This window comes from Anomaloglossus baeobatrachus, chromosome 1, assembly GCF_048569485.1.
Source record: "Anomaloglossus baeobatrachus isolate aAnoBae1 chromosome 1, aAnoBae1.hap1, whole genome shotgun sequence".
NCBI classification, from domain to species: domain Eukaryota; kingdom Metazoa; phylum Chordata; class Amphibia; order Anura; family Aromobatidae; genus Anomaloglossus; species Anomaloglossus baeobatrachus.
In genome coordinates this window covers 335,897,924-335,915,654 of record NC_134353.1, presented here as the reverse complement: position 1 = coordinate 335,915,654, position 17,731 = coordinate 335,897,924, and the positions used below count along the sequence as shown (strand labels likewise).

Genomic DNA, 17,731 nt, shown 5'->3' with positions numbered 1-17,731 from the left:
TCACCTATATTTTAAAAGCAAACCTAGAGATGAAAGTGTAAAGTCAATGAGAAATATACCGTGGTTGTTCCCACTATTTGTTTGCAACCGTTACTCTATGATCCTAAAAAATTTCAGTCTGACCATTTAGACAAGGAGCAGGGCTTTTTTTTTTTCTTCTTCTATTATGATTTAGACACAGCATGGAATATTCTGCTGCAAGCAGAAGACCAGAAATGCTAATATAGAATTTCATATATGTGGTTTTTGCAAAAAAATATGTAATTTTATTATTAAAAATGCACATGCACTTTTGCAACTTTTTTTTTTCTTTTGCCTATATAATGCAGACTAGAAAATGGCCTATTGATATAGAATAATGTAGAAGATTTTTGCCGGTTTTAGTCATTTCTGAGTTACCATATTTTTCGGTTGATAAGGCGCATCCCAAATTTAGAAGAGGAAAATAGGAAAAAATGTGTTTTTCCGTTTTATAATCCTAGTGTATCTTCATCCTAATGCTTACCGGGGGGGCAGCGGTGGTGGAGCGGCACATGAGGCAGGGTCAGCGATGCTTCGGGCTCAGAGATGGGGATATTGCATCTCAGGAGGGTCAGTGGATTAAGGATTGGCGGGTGCCATTGATATGTCGGAATGGTGCCGGGGGTGTTGCTGCAGTGAAGTGACTCAGGATGGTCACAGGTCAGGATGTCACAGCAGCGGCAAGTGCCTAATCTGACTGCTGGCTCCGTTGAATTGTCCGTGGTTGATGTGATGGACTTCAAGAAAATGGCCACGGAGGCAGCATGTTCACAGGCCTCCACAGCCATTTTCTTGAAGTCCATCACATCAATCTGCGAACGCATCACCTCTACAGCCATTTTCTTGAAGTTCATTACGTCAACTGCGGGTGATTCAATAGAGGCCACAGTCAGATCAGGAGCCCGCTGCCGCCACATTACTGCATTGACACTCTCAGTATCTCCAACCCTGCCTCCTATGACCCCCGCTCTGCCGCCCCGGTAAGACATATCTGCATTGTAAGATGCACCCCCATTTTACCCCCGGTTTTGGGTGGGAAAAGTGCGTCTTATAATGTGCAAAATACGGTATTTGCCATTTTGATTACTTCTGTTTTGAAATGTCTATCCTACTGCGGACTGTATATATCTCATCATGTTTGTGGCTCTGCAGGGTGAAAGCAGTGTGTTCCTGTTTCTATGTAATGGAAGGTTGATGGGATTATCCTAAAGAAAATATTTTAGCAAATAGTCACAGCACATTTTAAAGTGAATCCGTTAGCAGGTTTTTGCTATGTAATCTGAGGACATGATGTAGGGGCTAATTCACTGAAGTTAGGGATGTCCCTTATTAGGCTGTTTCCTCACAATGTGTGTTTTATCAGCAGGAGATTCAGTGCCCAGACTACAGTGCACATGAGACCGACCACACCGCCTCCTCTGAGAAGCGGCTCATTGTCAATACACCGTGTATACAGAGAGCTGTGATGTGGACAGGGTTGGCTTTCTGAACTCTGCTACATCGAAGGCCTCACTCACATATCAGTATTTCTATGGCAAAACCAGGAGTATCTCCAAAATACATGTCAATCTTACAATTCAAAGTTTTTCTCTTTCTCGTTCCACTCCTGACTTTGGCATATAAATGGTGATGTGAATGAGGCCTAAGAACTCTGTGTTTCAACTGCTGCACCCAGTAAACTAAGTGCCACAACATTGAAATCAGAATCTCTCTTACCTTACACTGCTCCCAGATTAAGCAGCAAAAATCTGGTGACAGATTCCCTTTGATTTGTCTGGAGCAGAGTATAAAAAGTTGTGTGGTGATGGACTAAAGTGGATGTAGTCGGCTGGTGAGCAGAGGTGTCAGACAGCTGCCGGAAGAAGAATGTATAATGAAATGGTGCTGTGACTTCACATCCGCAGTATTCTTTTTCTTGTGCGAATTTCACTGTGGTCCATGACATTGGATGAATTCAGGACCAAATCTGCAAGCGACACATGCAGATATTGGATCTCTCAATGGAGTCCGCTTGGTTGTTATGCAATCCAACTTCCTCCTTTATGGGTGGCACGATAGCTCAGTGGTTAGCACTGCAGTCTTGCAGCGCTGGGGTCCTGCATTCAAATCCCACCAAGGACAACATCTGTAAGGAGTTTCTATGTTCTCCCCGTGTTTGTGTGGGTTTCCTCCGGACTCTCCGGTTTCTTCCTACACTCCAAAGACATACAGATAGGGAACTTTGATTGTGAGCCCCAATGGGGACAGCATTGCCATTGTATGTAAAGCGCTGTGGAATTCATCTCGCTATATAAATGAATAAATATTATATTAATATTATTATTAATAATATTAATAATAATATTCTTATTCTTATTATTATTATTATTATTATTATGGTCATGGGGGTTCTCACAGATGGGGCTTTAGACTCCTGCTTACACGTATAGGCAGGTGATTAAGTCATATATATATTCAGTCTAAATCGTACTGTTTAGTCATATGGAAATCTTCTATAAGATATATATTTTTTCTGTATGTTAAATTTTTCATTCCTTCCCTTTTGTCTCTAGGGTGCTTTTCCTGCGCGGTTAAAATGTGTTTTTATTGTATCCTCTCCTCTTTGGTTTCGAGCTCCATTTGCTGTTTTACGCCTTTTCGTCCGAGAAAAGCTGAGAGAACGGGTAGCGTATTATACTTTTATATGTTTTGCTTTTTGTGTTTGTTTTTTTACTTTTGCTTGTTGTTTTTATGTTTTTGCTTGCTTTTTCTGCGAGCTGTAATTGCACATTAATGTAACCTCATCTACAGCTGTTGGGTTTTTGTTTTTTTGTTTTTTTCCTACCTTAGGTCAGGACTATCTGTAAATTGTATGGTCTCTGAATGTATCTTGTTGCTTTGAACTTTATTTAAACAGTAACAGTCGTCTTGTTATTTCTTTATTTATTATTTGTTTTTTCATGAATCATGTGAAAATGGCAAACTGTGTACTATATCTCTTTAGAGAAATCTTCTTTCTCCTACTGGACTGATCATTCTCCCCTTCTTGAGGTAAAATCTGTCTTCTGTGAACACAGACTTCCCATTTCTAAGATTAATGATAGTTGGTGCCCATAAAGTTCTGTGGAGAACTGTAAGCCTATGTACACATGCTGCAGATTTGGTGCAGAAAATTTCTGGATATGGTTTTGGTATGGTTTTTGATGTGGGTTTTTGGGTGTTGGCACGCCCCTGTGGGTGTGCTATCATGCTAATGAATGTGCAGCGTCACAGGATGATCTCACTCACCTCTCCACTGCCATCACCACTCAACGCTGGATTTCTGCTCAGTGCGCAAGACCCCGGAGTTTGTCATGTGCAAAATGAAGCAGGGTGTACGCGTCCTGGCTTCAAACTGAAGCAGTGCGCACGACTTGAAGTCCGGGGTCATGCGCACTGAGCCGAAATCCAGCGTCTGGTGGTGATGGCAGTGGAGAGGGGAGTGAGATCATCCTGTGACGCTGCACATTCATTAGTATGTGAGCACACCCACCTCATATGCTAATGCAGCCGACTAGCAAGGGAAGCAACGCCCAGGGTGCTAGTCTCCACGCTCATTAGCATATGATAAAAGATCTTTAGAAATACTTTTTCTAAAGAGCTCTTTGTGTGCTACTAGATGCAGGGACAACAAGTTAGACAGTGAATAGCAATATGCACCCAGAACTGCTCGTGGTTCCCTTTAAACTGTTAAAGGTTAAACTGTTTGAACTGCTGTCAGCACCAACTGTAATCTCCAGTCTCCTGAATGGGGAAAATCTATGTTCAATGAGAATAGATTTTACTCATGAATTGAGAGTAAAACCTCTAACCCAGGAGGCAAAGGAAGAAGATTTCTCTATTAAGATATGTTACAAGGTTAATTTTCATGTGTACTATTGATTTATGAAATAAAAATTAAAAAATGGTTACTCTTTAAAGCTTGTTTTTCCAGACAGGTTGTTGCAGGTGCAATAAGCAAAGTGGCCATTGAAATCATTAGTCGTCCATTGTTTTCTATGAGGTTCCTGGTGGACTCCATATTAGTGATGAGCGAGCACTACCATGCTCAGGTGCTCAGTACTCATAACTAGTGATGAGCGAGCACTACCATGCTCAGGTGCTCAGTACTCGTAACTAGTGATGAGTGAGCACTACCATGCTCAGGTGCTCAGTACTCGTAACTAGTGATGAGTGAGCACTACCATGCTCAGGTGCTCAGTACTCGTAACTAGTGATGAGCGAGCACTACCATGCTCAGTACTCGTAACTAGTGATGAGTGCGCACTACCATGCTCGAGTGCTCCATACTCGTAACTAGCAGTTGATGCTTGGAAAGGGCATGATTCGAGTGCCTGAGTATAATGGAAGTCAATGGAGAACTCAAGCATTTTTCCTGGGAAATCTTGATGAAAAGAATCTTGAGTTCCCCATTGACTTCCATTATACTCGGGTACTCGAGTCACGCCCTTCCAAGCATCAACTGCTCGTTACGAATACCATGCACCCAAGCATGGTAGTGCGCGCTCATCACTACTCCATATGCCTAGGCTGATGGCTCTTTAACCTGAACTAGATACTAGTTTTACTGTTTAATGCCTCTGAGCAGCTCGCCTGACCCTATCCTAATGTCTCCACCACAGGTGCGCACAGTAAAAGCCCATGAGTTGGTGAACCACATACCAAAAGAATCTTTGCCAGAACATTTGGGAGGGACATCCAAAATAAGCCATGTTGCTTGGATTCAGGCATGTGTTAATTCTAGGCAAGGCCAAGAAAATGGGGACTGCATGGACCATCTCTTTGTTATATACTCCTCTGAGCAGACTCCTGTGAGTGATAGACTGAACTCTAATTGCACCCAGCAGAATGTGACTGATAATACCAGACTTATTCACAATCATTACCATGAAAACAGGACTAAGAATTACGCTGAGACACACAGAGTAAGTGGCTGTGTGCATTGGAACGGTTCTGCCGTTGGCGGAAACTACGATTGTTGTGATAAAAGCTCCAGCGTAAATACAAACTGTAGGAGACCACCTCCTCAATCGGAGACCCCTCCGGACACGCCATTGTATAAACAGCCTGCTGACAATCCTTCCATCCCGCCTTTACCCCAGAAATCTCGACCACTGCCTGCAGACATGGAGCAATCCTTACATATGCCTGAAGAAGGAGGAATGACTGTAGTAGGCTTGGTTCAGCACGTCAAGAGGATGAAAAAAAGGGGCATTTTTCAGGAGTATGAAGAAATTAGAAAAGAGCCACCAGTCTGTGCTTTTGATGTATCAAAGTAAGTAGCCTCCTGGTGAGAAACTGAGGTTTTACATTCTGCACTTTTGTGGGCTTGTGTTGTCATAAGAGTGTATTTACATGTATACAACTGATTTTCAGTGCACTACTAAAAGACTTAAAGCTACTGATAACATTGGAGCCTGCATTAGCAGCAAGAAATGGGGTGCAAACGTGATGATGAATGCCGCCCACTGTGTTTTTACATTCCTCGCCAATTCAAGACCTTTACGCTAAGGAGACACAGCGAGTAAAATGCAATAAGAAAATCTCATTCCACTCGGACCCATGTTACCCCCCATAGAGCGATTTTTTTTTTTTAATTTTTTTTTTCTCAGCCCTAATCAGACCGAGAAAACAATTGCAGCATGCTGTGGGTGGAATTCGATTCGTTTTCTCTCAAGTCCTATGGGTGTGAGAAAAACATCGCACTGCACTCGCATTACATCGGAGTGCAGTACGATATACGCACTGATAATGGAGGAGATGGTGATATTAGTCCCTCCCTCTCCTCCGCAGTGCTCCGATTGCATCACAGTGGCATGACATTCGGCATACACTCCAGAGCGGGAGCCGAGTATCATGCGATGCACTCGCAGTAGTGCTCGTCTGGCCGCAGCCTTACTGTAAAAGTATTGATTTATGGATTCTTTGTATTCTGCTCAAAAATCTACATGGAAAATAATGCTTCAAATGCTCTAAAGAAACTTCCGTTTGATATGAATGAGGTAACGCAACGATTGTTCATTTGGCTTTGCAGTTTTTATTTTTCTGGAAAAATCATCATGTCAACTCTTGGAGGTCTTTCTTGACCAAGATATATTTCATTTTCACGACCCAATATTATAAAATTCTGTGAAGCACCAATGGGTTCAAGATGCTCCCCACACCCCCAGATAAATTCCATGAGGTGTGTAGTTTCCAAAATGGTATCACTTTTGGGGGGTTTCTTATGTTTTGGAACTTCAGTGGCTCTCCAAATGTGATAAAGCCTTCGCAATCTACTCCAGACAATTTTGTGATCCAAAAGTCAAATGGCGCTCCTTCTTTCAAGCCCTGCCATGCTCCCAAACAAGAGTTTTTCACCACATATAGGATATCTGCATACTCCAGAGAAATTGCACAAACATTTTTCTAGTGTTATCCTTGTTGTGAAAATTTAAAAAATTGGGGCTGAAGCAACCTTTTTGTGGGAAAAATGATTATTAAATTATCATTTTTTTTTTTTCTCACGGCTCAACATTATAAAATTCTGTGAAGCACCTGGGTTCAAAGTTCTCTCTACACCTCTAAATATATTCCTTGAGGTGTCTAGTTTCCAAAATGAGATCACTTGGAGGTGTCCACTGTTTGGCACATCAGGGGCTCTCCAAACACGGCAGCTTTTCTGCTATCTATTCCAGACAATTTTGCGTTCTAAAAGTGAAATGGCGCGCCTTCCTTTCCGAACCCTGCCGTGCACCCAAACAGTAGTTTTACACCAAATATAGGGTATCGGCGTACTCAGAAGAAATTACACGACAAATTTTTTTTTTTTTTTTGATCCATTTTCATTTTCTCCTTGTAAAAATGCAAAACTTAAGGCTAAAGCAACATTTTTGTGGGGTAAAAGTAAAATGTTCTGTTTTTTCCTTGCACATTTTGCTTTAGCTCCTGTGAAGCACCTTAAAGGGAATCGGTCAGGTTTTTTCATCATAATGTAGGGGCAGAGATCTTGATTCCAGCGGTGTGTCACTTACTGAGCTGCTTAGTGTAGTTTTGATAAAATCACCGTTTAATCAGCAGTAGATAATCATTAGAGGACTACTTGGCATACTGCAGGTAGTCCAGCATAGTCATGAGCTCTGTATAACTGCTAGATCTGCAGCAGAGAAAATATTGATTTTATCAAAATGACAGCAAACCGTTCAGTATGTGGCACATCGCTGGAATCAGGGTCTCTGTCCCCACATCATGCTACTCTCAGATGGGGGAACAAAAATCAAGTGACAGATTCCCTTTAAATGTGGTATTGAGCTTTTTAAAGTGGTATCACTTTTAAGTATTTTCTGTCATAGCCTTAAAGTGACTGAGTGGCCTATGTGCCCACGGGACGCTCGTACCTGCGGATATATTCGCAGGTACGGCCGCATGTTTCCCGCAGCTGCCCGCCAGCAGCCGCAGCTATTTTTAGCTGCGAGTTTCCAGCGAAATAGCTGCGGGAAACATGCGGAGATTCACGCGATTTACCTGCGGACGTCCCGGCCTCTATCTCCATAGCGGAGGGCCGGGATCTCCGCAAGTAAATCCGCATGAATAATTGACATGCAGTTAGGTGCAGCTGAGGGATCTCCGCAGGAGATTCCGCAGCCGCACTTTCCGCAGCGTGGACACAGACACTCCCCATGTCCCATAGGGTAACATGGGGAGTGCCTGTACATGCTAGAACCTGCGGATTTATCTGGAAAATCCAGATAAATCCGCAGGTTTTCCGCGGCAAAATCCGCGGGTACAGAGTCCCGTGGGCACATAGCCCAATTGCGATGTGGTCCTTAAAAGAAAATTGGCTTTAAGTTTTGTTTTTCTAAAAGAAGGGTTGAGCTTATGAACAATTTCTCATAAATTCCGAACAACAAAACAAATTGTGATTTTTAAAACTAGTTCTGATGTAAAGTAGACATATGGCAAATGTTTAGCTATTTTGTGTGGTATAACACTCTGGTTTAAGGGCATAATTTTCTATATTTTCATAAATAAAAGCAAGTATTGAGCAAAAATTTAGAACTGACATGAAACCTATGATGTCACGAAAAAATTGACTCAATCATTGGAAAAAGTGGTAGATGCAGCGAGTGATATTGCCACCTCATGACGCTTCATTTTGAGGGCAGTGCTAGAGGCAGTAAGTCAGACTAGCGCTGATGACTCTTAGTTTGAGCGCGGTGCTAGAACCTGTAGGGTGGTGCTGGTGTCACTCGCTGAATCTAACACCACCCCCAGCTGACGTTTTTCGCACAAGCAATGGAAGTGGCTGCAAAGAGATGAATAGCATGTCAGCACTCCACTAACCTCAGCCACAGCGTCCATCATCCAGGACACCCTAAGGAGGTGGCGATGCAAGAAACTAGTATGCAACTGTAACGCTGCCCTCCTGGTGATGTCCTTTTCTACGTGGGGCGATAGATGCTGCAGAGAGCAAGTGCAGCACCAGCCTCCTGTGATTGTTTGAGGCGCCTCTCAAATGAAACGTCACAGGAAGTACAGTTAGAAAAACAAAACACCTTTTGGGATTAGATGGGGAGAAGTGTAAGAAATTGTGTAATGAAGATAATTGCAAAAGTGGTTAGGAGGTAAAGAAAGATAGATGGTTAGAAAATGCATGTTAGGTGTCATACCACCACTTTCAAAGGGTTAAACCCGCAGTACAAATCAAATTGTCAGTGTATTGTTTTTGCCTTAGATTGTCTTGCATATATATTTGTTGGATTTTCCACATTGAAAATCTGGTGTTTGAGCCTAGCCTGACATTCATCTTTATATTCAGAAGCTGAAATCCCCTCCTGAACTGTTCATACAGCTGGATCACGCTGTAGCGCAGTGCCATCACTACTCTGCGGCAAATATGCACTTCCCACAATGTCACAAAGTAGAATTATGGCACCAGTGCAAAGGCGTTACTTTTAGTGGCATCTTCAATAATCTAACTTGTATGGGGACTTTTGATTTCATGATGTCATGAAGATGGTGGTTTGCCTTACGCCAGAAATCTTACTCTAGTTCAGGGACTGGAGTAAGATTTCTGGCATAGCACATGGAGGTGCATGCCACGCGTCAGATGCCAGTGTGCCCCTCTTTGTGAATCGGGAGCTTTTGACTATGCCAGGACCCCTTATCAAGACTGGCAAGCTAATAATTAGCCTTGATGAATTGGGAGCAATGAGCTCTTCTATTCCCTGTGTCCTTTTATCCAGTAGCCAAATGTAGAGTGCGGCTCTTCTCGTGAGGCTTTATGTGGCCTCTCTGATATTGTAGAAGGTTTTATAGGACACCCTCTATAACTGAACTTCACCCTACATTCTTTGATGTAACGGCACATGCTATTGGCTAAAGTTTTCCTGATTCACCTGCTCATTAAGGATTTATGATGTTATCGACTACTCATCCCTTCAGTAGCCATAAAATCCTATCCATAATAAGACCATAATGGACCTTGATCACATGAGACTGTGACTGCTGAGGGCCCAACCAATAGGCTGAACTTCCACTCATTATTAATTTTATTGCCAACTAGTAATCAGAATTAATTTTAAGTTTTATTTCCTAAATCCATAATACACATGAAAATAAGAAACTATCTATTATCAGACAAATCTGCTGCGCTCTCCTCCTGAGCCGGTCATTCTGAATATTCTCAGTTCATGGGTAAGTGTCTTCAGTGAGAACACGCTCCCAGCACTGAGGACACGGCAGCTGGTTCTTACCAGTAGCAGCTAATCAAAGCCATAACTTACTGGTTTAGAAGGCATTAAATCATGCTGCTCCTATAATTTAGCAATACATGTGTCCACCCATACAATATATGCTGTATTTTGGGGTAAAAATCATTCATTCATTATTTTGCTCAGTTTTGGACTTTTTTTTTTTTTTCTGGACATTTAAGTTCGATTTATATCAGCTGAAAGCTTGAAACAAATGACACATTTTCTGTCCTAGTAGGCTGACAGATTCTCAGTTGACTCATTCTGCAGCCTCAATACAGTGTAACATGTCGTCTTTCAGCCATAGAAACGATGTCCATCTAGTTCAGCCTATTTGTAGTGCCGCTGTTCTCCAGTGTTGAACCTGTGGAAGGTAAAAACCCAGAGTAGAAGCCAATTTTCTTCATAGGGAAAAAAAAAATATTTCCGATTCCTAAGCTGGGTCACTATCTACCTATATTATGCTATTCACAACCTTCTATACTGTTGCTATCAAGAAAAGCATCCATTCCTCTCTTAAATTCATTCAGTGAGTTGGCCATCAGCACTTCCTCAGGAAGAGCGTTCCAGAGCGTCACTGCTCTTACCGTGAAGAACCCTCTTCTATGCTGATGTAGGAATTTTCTTTCCTCCAATCGAAGAGAATGCCCCCTTGTTCTTGTCACAGTCCTTGGTACAAACCGATCATGGGAGAGATCTCTATATGGCCCTCCTGATATACTTGTACATATTTTTTTGTGTAACACAGAAGGCTAGAAAAAGAAAAGGGTTCATCATTTTTAATGATGCCCAATTCCACAATGCAATCGCTTACATCCCCTCTGCCTATCGTGCCGGTTTCCCACGTCATATGTACACCTGCCCTGCGTCTGTCAGGTGTATATACTTATATGCAAGGCTCCATCATCGCTCTGCGGGCTGGATATGGATGGGAAGAATCTCCCGTGGGCCATCATTTGTTAATGTGTGACATGGATCATTCCAATCATATGTAGTGGTTTACCCTATTGTTCAGTAACATTGGGTATCACTTAGTACTAGAGATGAGCTGATACAATCCTAATGTTTGTGCTGATTTTTCCCTAGAGATTCCTTTTGGAGCAGTTATTTCCTGGAAACTAAATGTCCTCTATTATATTCCAGGTCTGTCAAAACTCCAAAGCAGCTTTTTTTTTTTTTTTTTTGTTTTCTTTTACACATCTTATAATTTATTACAATAAATTATAAGGTAAGCAAATATTCACCTGTGCTTGGCCCTTCCACTGTCCGCAGTCGGGCCCTCACAACCACCTCTTCTTCTTTCCTTGGCCACAAGCTGAATCTGGCCTGTTTACTGTACTCTAGGCCAGGACTTGTGGCACACCTCGTGTGATCATGGACGTTAAGTGGTCCCTGAGGTAGAGTCCTTGTCTAGAGTAAATATCGCAAAAAGAAGAGACCCTGAGGACCATACGACAAGCCGAGAGCAGTCCCGTCCGCACCTCTTCTTTCTGCGGTCTAATCTTCCACCTGTTCACTCGAAGCCCCCCTAACCAAACCGCCACACATGCCAATGTAACTTGTATTTACATATTTATTATAAAGGGTCTAAATAGTTGGTTAAAATTTTATAGTGTGCCAGCAATTCTGTAAATATACACAAAAAGCCTATTTATTATAAAACTATTACACATGGCATAAACATACATTAGGTATGCACACAACCGTACTAACTTGAAGAATTCATATGGTTGTTATAAAATCTATGAATTACATGATTATGGATGAATAAATCTAGTCATGTTCCGCTGAATAATATTACAATTCCCCTACATCAGGGGTGGGGAACCTCCGGCCCGCGGGCCGCATGCGGCCCGCCATGACCTTTTATGTGGCCCCCGGGCAGATTCCCGGGGGAGGCAGTGCTGGTGCTGTCACCGCGGTCTTGCTGCCGCCGGCCCTTTAAATCCACACATTGCTGTTTCTGCTGCAATGTGTTCTCCCGTCGGCCAGTGCCAATTGTGGGCGGGTCTACAGCAGCCTCAGCTTCCAGCCTTGTGTGTCCGCCCCCTGCCCTCCGGAGATCAGTGCCTGCCTTCTCCTTCTGATGCAGTGTGTCCGGCTCCTGCACTCCGGTGATGTGAGTGCAATGCTGCTGTGAGTCCAGCGCCGACCCTCTGCTGCTATGTGCCCTGCCCAATGCTTTGTGCCTCCCCACACCAGTTCTGTAAACCTCCCCCAGAGTTGCATGAAACTCTCAGCGCAGTGTGCCCCCCAATGTCCTGTGTGCACCCCTCCCCCAGTCCTGTGTGCAGCCCCCCAATGTCCTGTGTGCACCCCATCACCCAGTAGTCCTGTTTGCATCCCCCCAAACCTGTGTGCACCCCTCCCCCAGTCCTGTGTGCAGCCCCCCAATGTCCTGTGTGCACCCCCACACAATCCTATGTGCAGCCCATCACCCAGTCCTGTGTGCACCCCCCCCAGTCCTGTGTGCACCCCCCCAGTCCTGTGTGCACCCCCCCAGTCCTGTGTGCACCCCCCAAGTCCTGTGTGCACCCCCCCCAGTCCTGTGTGCACCCCCCAGTCCTGTGTGCACCCCCCCAGTCCTGTGTGCACCCCCCCAGTCCTGTGTGCACCCCCCCAGTCCTGTGTGCACCCCCCCAGTCCTGTGTGTACCCCCCAGTCCTGTGTGTACCCCCCCAGTCCTGTGTGTACCCCCCCAGTCCTGTGTGCACCCCCCAGTCCTGTGTGCACCCCCCCAGTCCTGTGTGCACCCCCCCAGTCCTGTGTGCACCCCCCCAGTCCTGTGTGCACCCCCCCAGTCCTGTGTGTACCCCCCAGTCCTGTGTGTACCCCCCAGTCCTGTGTGTACCCCCCAGTCCTGTGTGTACCCCCCAGTCCTGTGTGTACCTCCCAGTCCTGTGTGCACCCCCCAGTCCTGTGCACCCCCCCCAGTCCTGTGCACCCCCCCAGTCCTGTGTGCACCCCCCAGTCCTGTGCACCCCCCCAGTCCTGTGTGCACCCCCCAGTCCTGTGTGCACCCCCCAGTCCTGTGTGCACCCCCCCAGTCCTGTGCACCCCCCCAGTCCTGTGTGCACCCCCCAGTCCTGTGCACCCCCCCAGTCCTGTGTGCACCCCCCAGTCCTGTGTGCACCCCCCAGTCCTGTGTGCACCCCCCCAGTCCTGTGCACCCCCCCAGTCCTGTGTGCACCCCCCAGTCCTGTGTGCACCCCCCAGTCCTGTGTGCACCCCCCAGTCCTGTGTGCACCCCCCAGTCCTGTGTGCAGCCCCCCCAGTCCTGTGTGCAGCCCCCCCAGTCCTGTGTGCAGCCCCCCCAGTCCTGTGTGCAGCCCCCCCCAGTCCTGTGTGCAGCCCCCCCCAGTCCTGTGTGCAGCCCCCCCCAGTCCTGTGTGCAGCCCCCCCAGTCCTGTGTGCAGCCCCCCCCAGTCCTGTGTGCAGCCCCCCCCAGTCCTGTGTGCAGCCCCCCCCAGTCCTGTGTGCACCCCCCCAGTCTTGTGTGCACCCCCCCAGTCCTGTGTGCACCCCCCCAGTCCTGTGTGCACCCCCCCAGTCCTGTGTGCACCCCCCCAGTCCTGTGTGCACCCCCCCAGTCCTGTGTGCACCCCCTCAGTCCTGTGTGCACCCCCCCAGTCCTGTGTGCACCCCCCCAGTCCTGTGTGCACCCCCCCAGTCCTGTGTGCACCCCCCCAGTCCTGTGTGCACCCCCCCAGTCCTGTGTGCACCCCCCCAGTCCTGTGTGCACCCCCCCAGTCCTGTGTGCACCCCCCCAGTCCTGTGTGCACCCCCCCAGTCCTGTGTGCACCCCCCCAGTCCTGTGTGCACCCCCCCAGTCCTGTGTGCACCCCCCCAGTCCTGTGTGCACCCCCCCAGTCCTGTGTGCACCCCCCCAGTCCTGTGTGCACCCCCCCAGTCCTGTGTGCACCCCCCCAGTCCTGTGTTCACCCCCCCAGTCCTGTGTTCACCCCCCCAGTCCTGTGTTCACCCCCCCAGTCCTGTGTTCACCCCCCCAGTCCTGTGTTCACCCCCCCAGTCCTGTGTTCACCCCCCCAGTCCTGTGTTCACCCCCCCAGTCCTGTGTTCACCCCCCCAGTCCTGTGTTCACCCCCCCAGTCCTGTGTTCACCCCCCCAGTCCTGTGTTCACCCCCCCAGTCCTGTGTTCACCCCCCCAGTCCTGTGTGCACCCCCCCAGTCCTGTGTGCACCCCCCCAGTCCTGTGTGCACCCCCCCAGTCCTGTGTGCACCCCCCCAGTCCTGTGTGCACCCCCCCCCAGTGATGTCTGTGCCTCCCCCCCCAGTGATGTCTGTGCCTCCCCCCCCAGTGATGTCTGTGCCTCCCCCCCCAGTGATGTCTGTGCCTCCAGCCCCTCCAGTGGTGTCTGTGCCCCCAGCCCCTCCAGTGGTGTCTGTGCCCCCAGCCCCTCCAGTGGTGTCTGTGCCCCCAGCCCCTCCAGTGGTGTCTGTGCCCCCAGCCCTGCGTGTGGTGTCTGTGCCCCCAGCCCCATGCCCCCAGTTAATTAATTGCTTCACCCAATATAGCAGGGTCATTTAAACATTGATAATTTTGTGCGGCCCCCGAAGGTTGGTAGAAATTTCCAAATGGCCCCCGACAGAAAAAAGGTTCCCCACCCCTGCCCTACATAAAACACCACTTCATACAGCCACTTATGGCTGCTAAAATGTAGAGGCAACAAACGAGTTGGCTATTAAGGCTTGAAGATGAGTAATGAAAATTGACCAGTTAAACCGTAATGTTCGGCAGGTGAAATGTATCATCCAAATTATGGAGGCCCCACTGGTCGCTTAGGACACTTAGATGTCTGTATTACATCCCTTTAAAATGGCACTCTGGTGATTTCTAGCCCCTTTATCCAATGCTGTCATGGTCCCAATGCATGAATTATTATCCTTACGGGTCACCTTACATGTACAGAGACTGAGGTGTCAGGGTTACTTTGACTTCAGTACAGACTTAGAAGCGCTCGGGATCCTCGGAGATTCATTATGGACTCCTAAATGTGAATAATGGGTCTCTTACAATTTAATGTTAATATTCTATTTCTCTTCTCTCTGCACAGGAAGCCGTACAATCAAGCAAAGAATAGATACAGCGATGTTCTGTGCTTGGACCAGTCCAGGGTGAAACTGGGACTTATTGGCACAGATGAGGTAACCTATATTATTGGCAATGTATCTCATTCTGGCAGAAAGAAAAAGACTATTTTTTTTTGTGTTTGTGTGATGATTGAGCTCTGGGGTTTTTTTTGTTTGTTTTTTTTTTTCATGTAGTTTTTATGCATCTATTTGAATGGGTAAAAAATGTAAAATAATTGAATGTTGTAGTTTCTAAAAATACACACAGCAGCGCCAAAGGCTCAAGGAAAAAGTGTGAATGAGCTTTTAAATCTAACTTTGCTACTATTGTAAATCGCATAAATATGCACAAACGCTGGGAAAACGCAATGTTTGAAGAAGCCCAGATGTCCTCATTGTCTTGAGTATGTAAAAATGCAGATCGGTCTTCATCAGAGTGGAATCAGCATCTGGTCAGTGTCCGCTTTTTGCCATCTGTGATTTTATATTTATGAAAAAATAAGGGGCAGGGGCTGTGTGTGAGTGAGTTGGGGGGAGGCAGGGTCAGGAGCATGATGTGCAGACCAGGAGAAGGCTATCATGAAGTAGCGATGAGTCAGGGAGTTAGGAGGAGGGGACGTCTGCTCCGAACCCTGCATGGCAGTGCCTGGAGTAAGTGGCTGGAGGAGTAGTGACTTATGTCGGCTGCTCTGTCCTCCTGTACCTGTGAGTGCTTCTCTCCTCGATCACACTGGTATAGGCACTTCCCTCAGTCAGAGGAGGAAGGAAGATGTTCATTGGATATATATTTTTAATAATTGACGTGGTGCCCCCCTTCAGGTGATGCCTACATTCACCTTGTCCTGGACTTACTCCTAGGCCCCTGCAGACAGTAGTTAGAAGCCGCCTTCCAAAATCTGTGACGCACAGTGATCCTCATCTATGGTGTGCTGGCTTCCTCTTCTGTATTATGAGTGTCCTCTAGAACAGACCCTTCTTGTTCTACTCCTATAATCTGGTATTGGTTTCTAAAGCTGTGCAGTGCCCACATAGAAAATCATTTGTGTATTCTAAACACCCCACAAAGTGCGCCGAGGTGTCTGTGTTCTGTTCTTATGCAGCTTTGCGTTGTCATTAGACAACCTACTTAGGTCAATGGACAATTTATGTGTGCATTGTGGAATCTGTGTGTGATCTCCTCTATCGCTTTCTATACCCACTGATTAACTTAAGAGCATACAATAACACAGCCAATGTGTCAGAGTAGTGCACCGACAAACTGAAAATCAGACCACAGGGTATTTCAGAAAATACATTGTGTAAAGCATGTTCACCACAAGGGGGAGCTGAATGATCACTATTGTCATGTCAGAGATGGAAGAAGAAACCAGCCTGAAAATGTCAGCTCTGAAATGTCAGCTTTCTATGGGTGAAAAAAAACACTATGAAAAGGGGAAAAACGCAACTTTTTTTTTTAACAGCGTTTTTGGAGAATAAAATTATCTGTATTTCAGGTAATGTAGACAAAGCACACATGTAATGTGCATCCAAAAAGACATTGCAAAACAAAACCGGATTATAATGCCACTAAGGCCGGAGTCACACTTGTGAGAGACTCGTGTGATTCTCGCTTCGCATCACCCGACACGGCCGTACTCTCCTGATAGGAGCAGGTCGGCTGCATGTATTTCTATGCAGGTGAGACGCTCCTGTCCGGAGAGCATCAAGCCGAGCCGGGTAATGCGATGCGAGACTCTCGCGAGATACGCGCAAGTGTGACTCCAGCCTTAATGGGCATTTTGAACACAGCATTTATTTTTACCCTGTGGTGTGTGTGAACAGAGCCTTGCGCCCCTTTCACATTGCGTTTCAGTGGCTCCGTCGGGGCATACGTTCGAAATCCCACCCCTCCCCCCACAAAATGTTTCGGACGTATGCGCCGACAGGGCCAGGGCTTCATTCATGTCATTAGCTTTAGTAGTGCTAAGGCCATGTGCCCACGGAAGCTTTTTGCTGCGGAGTTTGCCGCGGAAAACCTGCGGATTTTTCTGGATTTTCCAGATAAATCCGCAGGTTCTAGCATGTACAGGCACTCCCCATGTTACCCTATGGGACATGAGGAGTGTCTGTGTCCACGCTGCGGAATCTCCTGCGGAGATCCCTCAACTACACCTAACTGCATGTCAATTATTCTTGCGGATTTACTTGCGGAGATCCCGGCCCTCCGCTATGGAGATAGAGGCCGGGACGTCCGCAGGTAAATCGCGTGAAAGTCCGCATGTTTCCCGCAGCTATTCCGCTGGAAACTCGCAGCTAAAAATAGCTGCGGATGCCGGCGGGCAGCTACGGGAAACATGCGGCCGTACCTGCGAATATATCCGCAGGTACGAGCGCCCGTGGGCACATGGCCTAATAGTGTTATCTCACTTGTATCTTAAGGGAAAACCGGAGCCATACAGTGTGTCTCAGCCTCCGGATTGTGAGGGTTAATAAAATGTTAGTATCGTACCTGAAGTGTGCGCAGAGCATAAAATCACCATGTGTAGTACCCTGGAGTGTAAAACAAAATTCTTATGCAGGTCCTATGTAGTCCAGGAATTACGACATAGTCCACAAATAGATACCCGAAAGACCTAAAAAGAGAGGAAAACGAAACGCTGTCCCTCGTTCACCAATTTATTAGAAATTTCCCAGGTTCAATGTAGTCCAAAGGTTCCCATTCTCACCACAGGGGTGAGCGGTGAGGTCCTGATGTCACTGCTAATCAATTACCGAGTCTTGCGGAGCACAGTGTGAGCCAGGAGTGACTGCTACCCAAAGTCTACAGAGCCTCTTTCTGAGGTTCCATATTCTTTACTCTATGTTCAGAGTAAAGAATAAAGAATATGGA

At 46.5% G+C, this 17,731-nt stretch overlaps 1 protein-coding gene across 1 annotated transcript in view; it reads left to right on the top strand.

Moving 5' to 3' along the window:
* LOC142313205 (tyrosine-protein phosphatase non-receptor type 9-like) overlaps nt 1-17,731 on the top strand; it is a 75,158-nt gene that overhangs the window by 45,939 nt on the left and 11,488 nt on the right. The window contains exons 6-8 of the mRNA XM_075352189.1: nt 2,574-2,684; nt 4,662-5,314; nt 14,847-14,937. Of these exons, the coding sequence (XP_075208304.1) occupies nt 2,574-2,684; nt 4,662-5,314; nt 14,847-14,937 (855 nt within the window). The remainder of the gene's footprint in view (nt 1-2,573; nt 2,685-4,661; nt 5,315-14,846; nt 14,938-17,731) is intronic.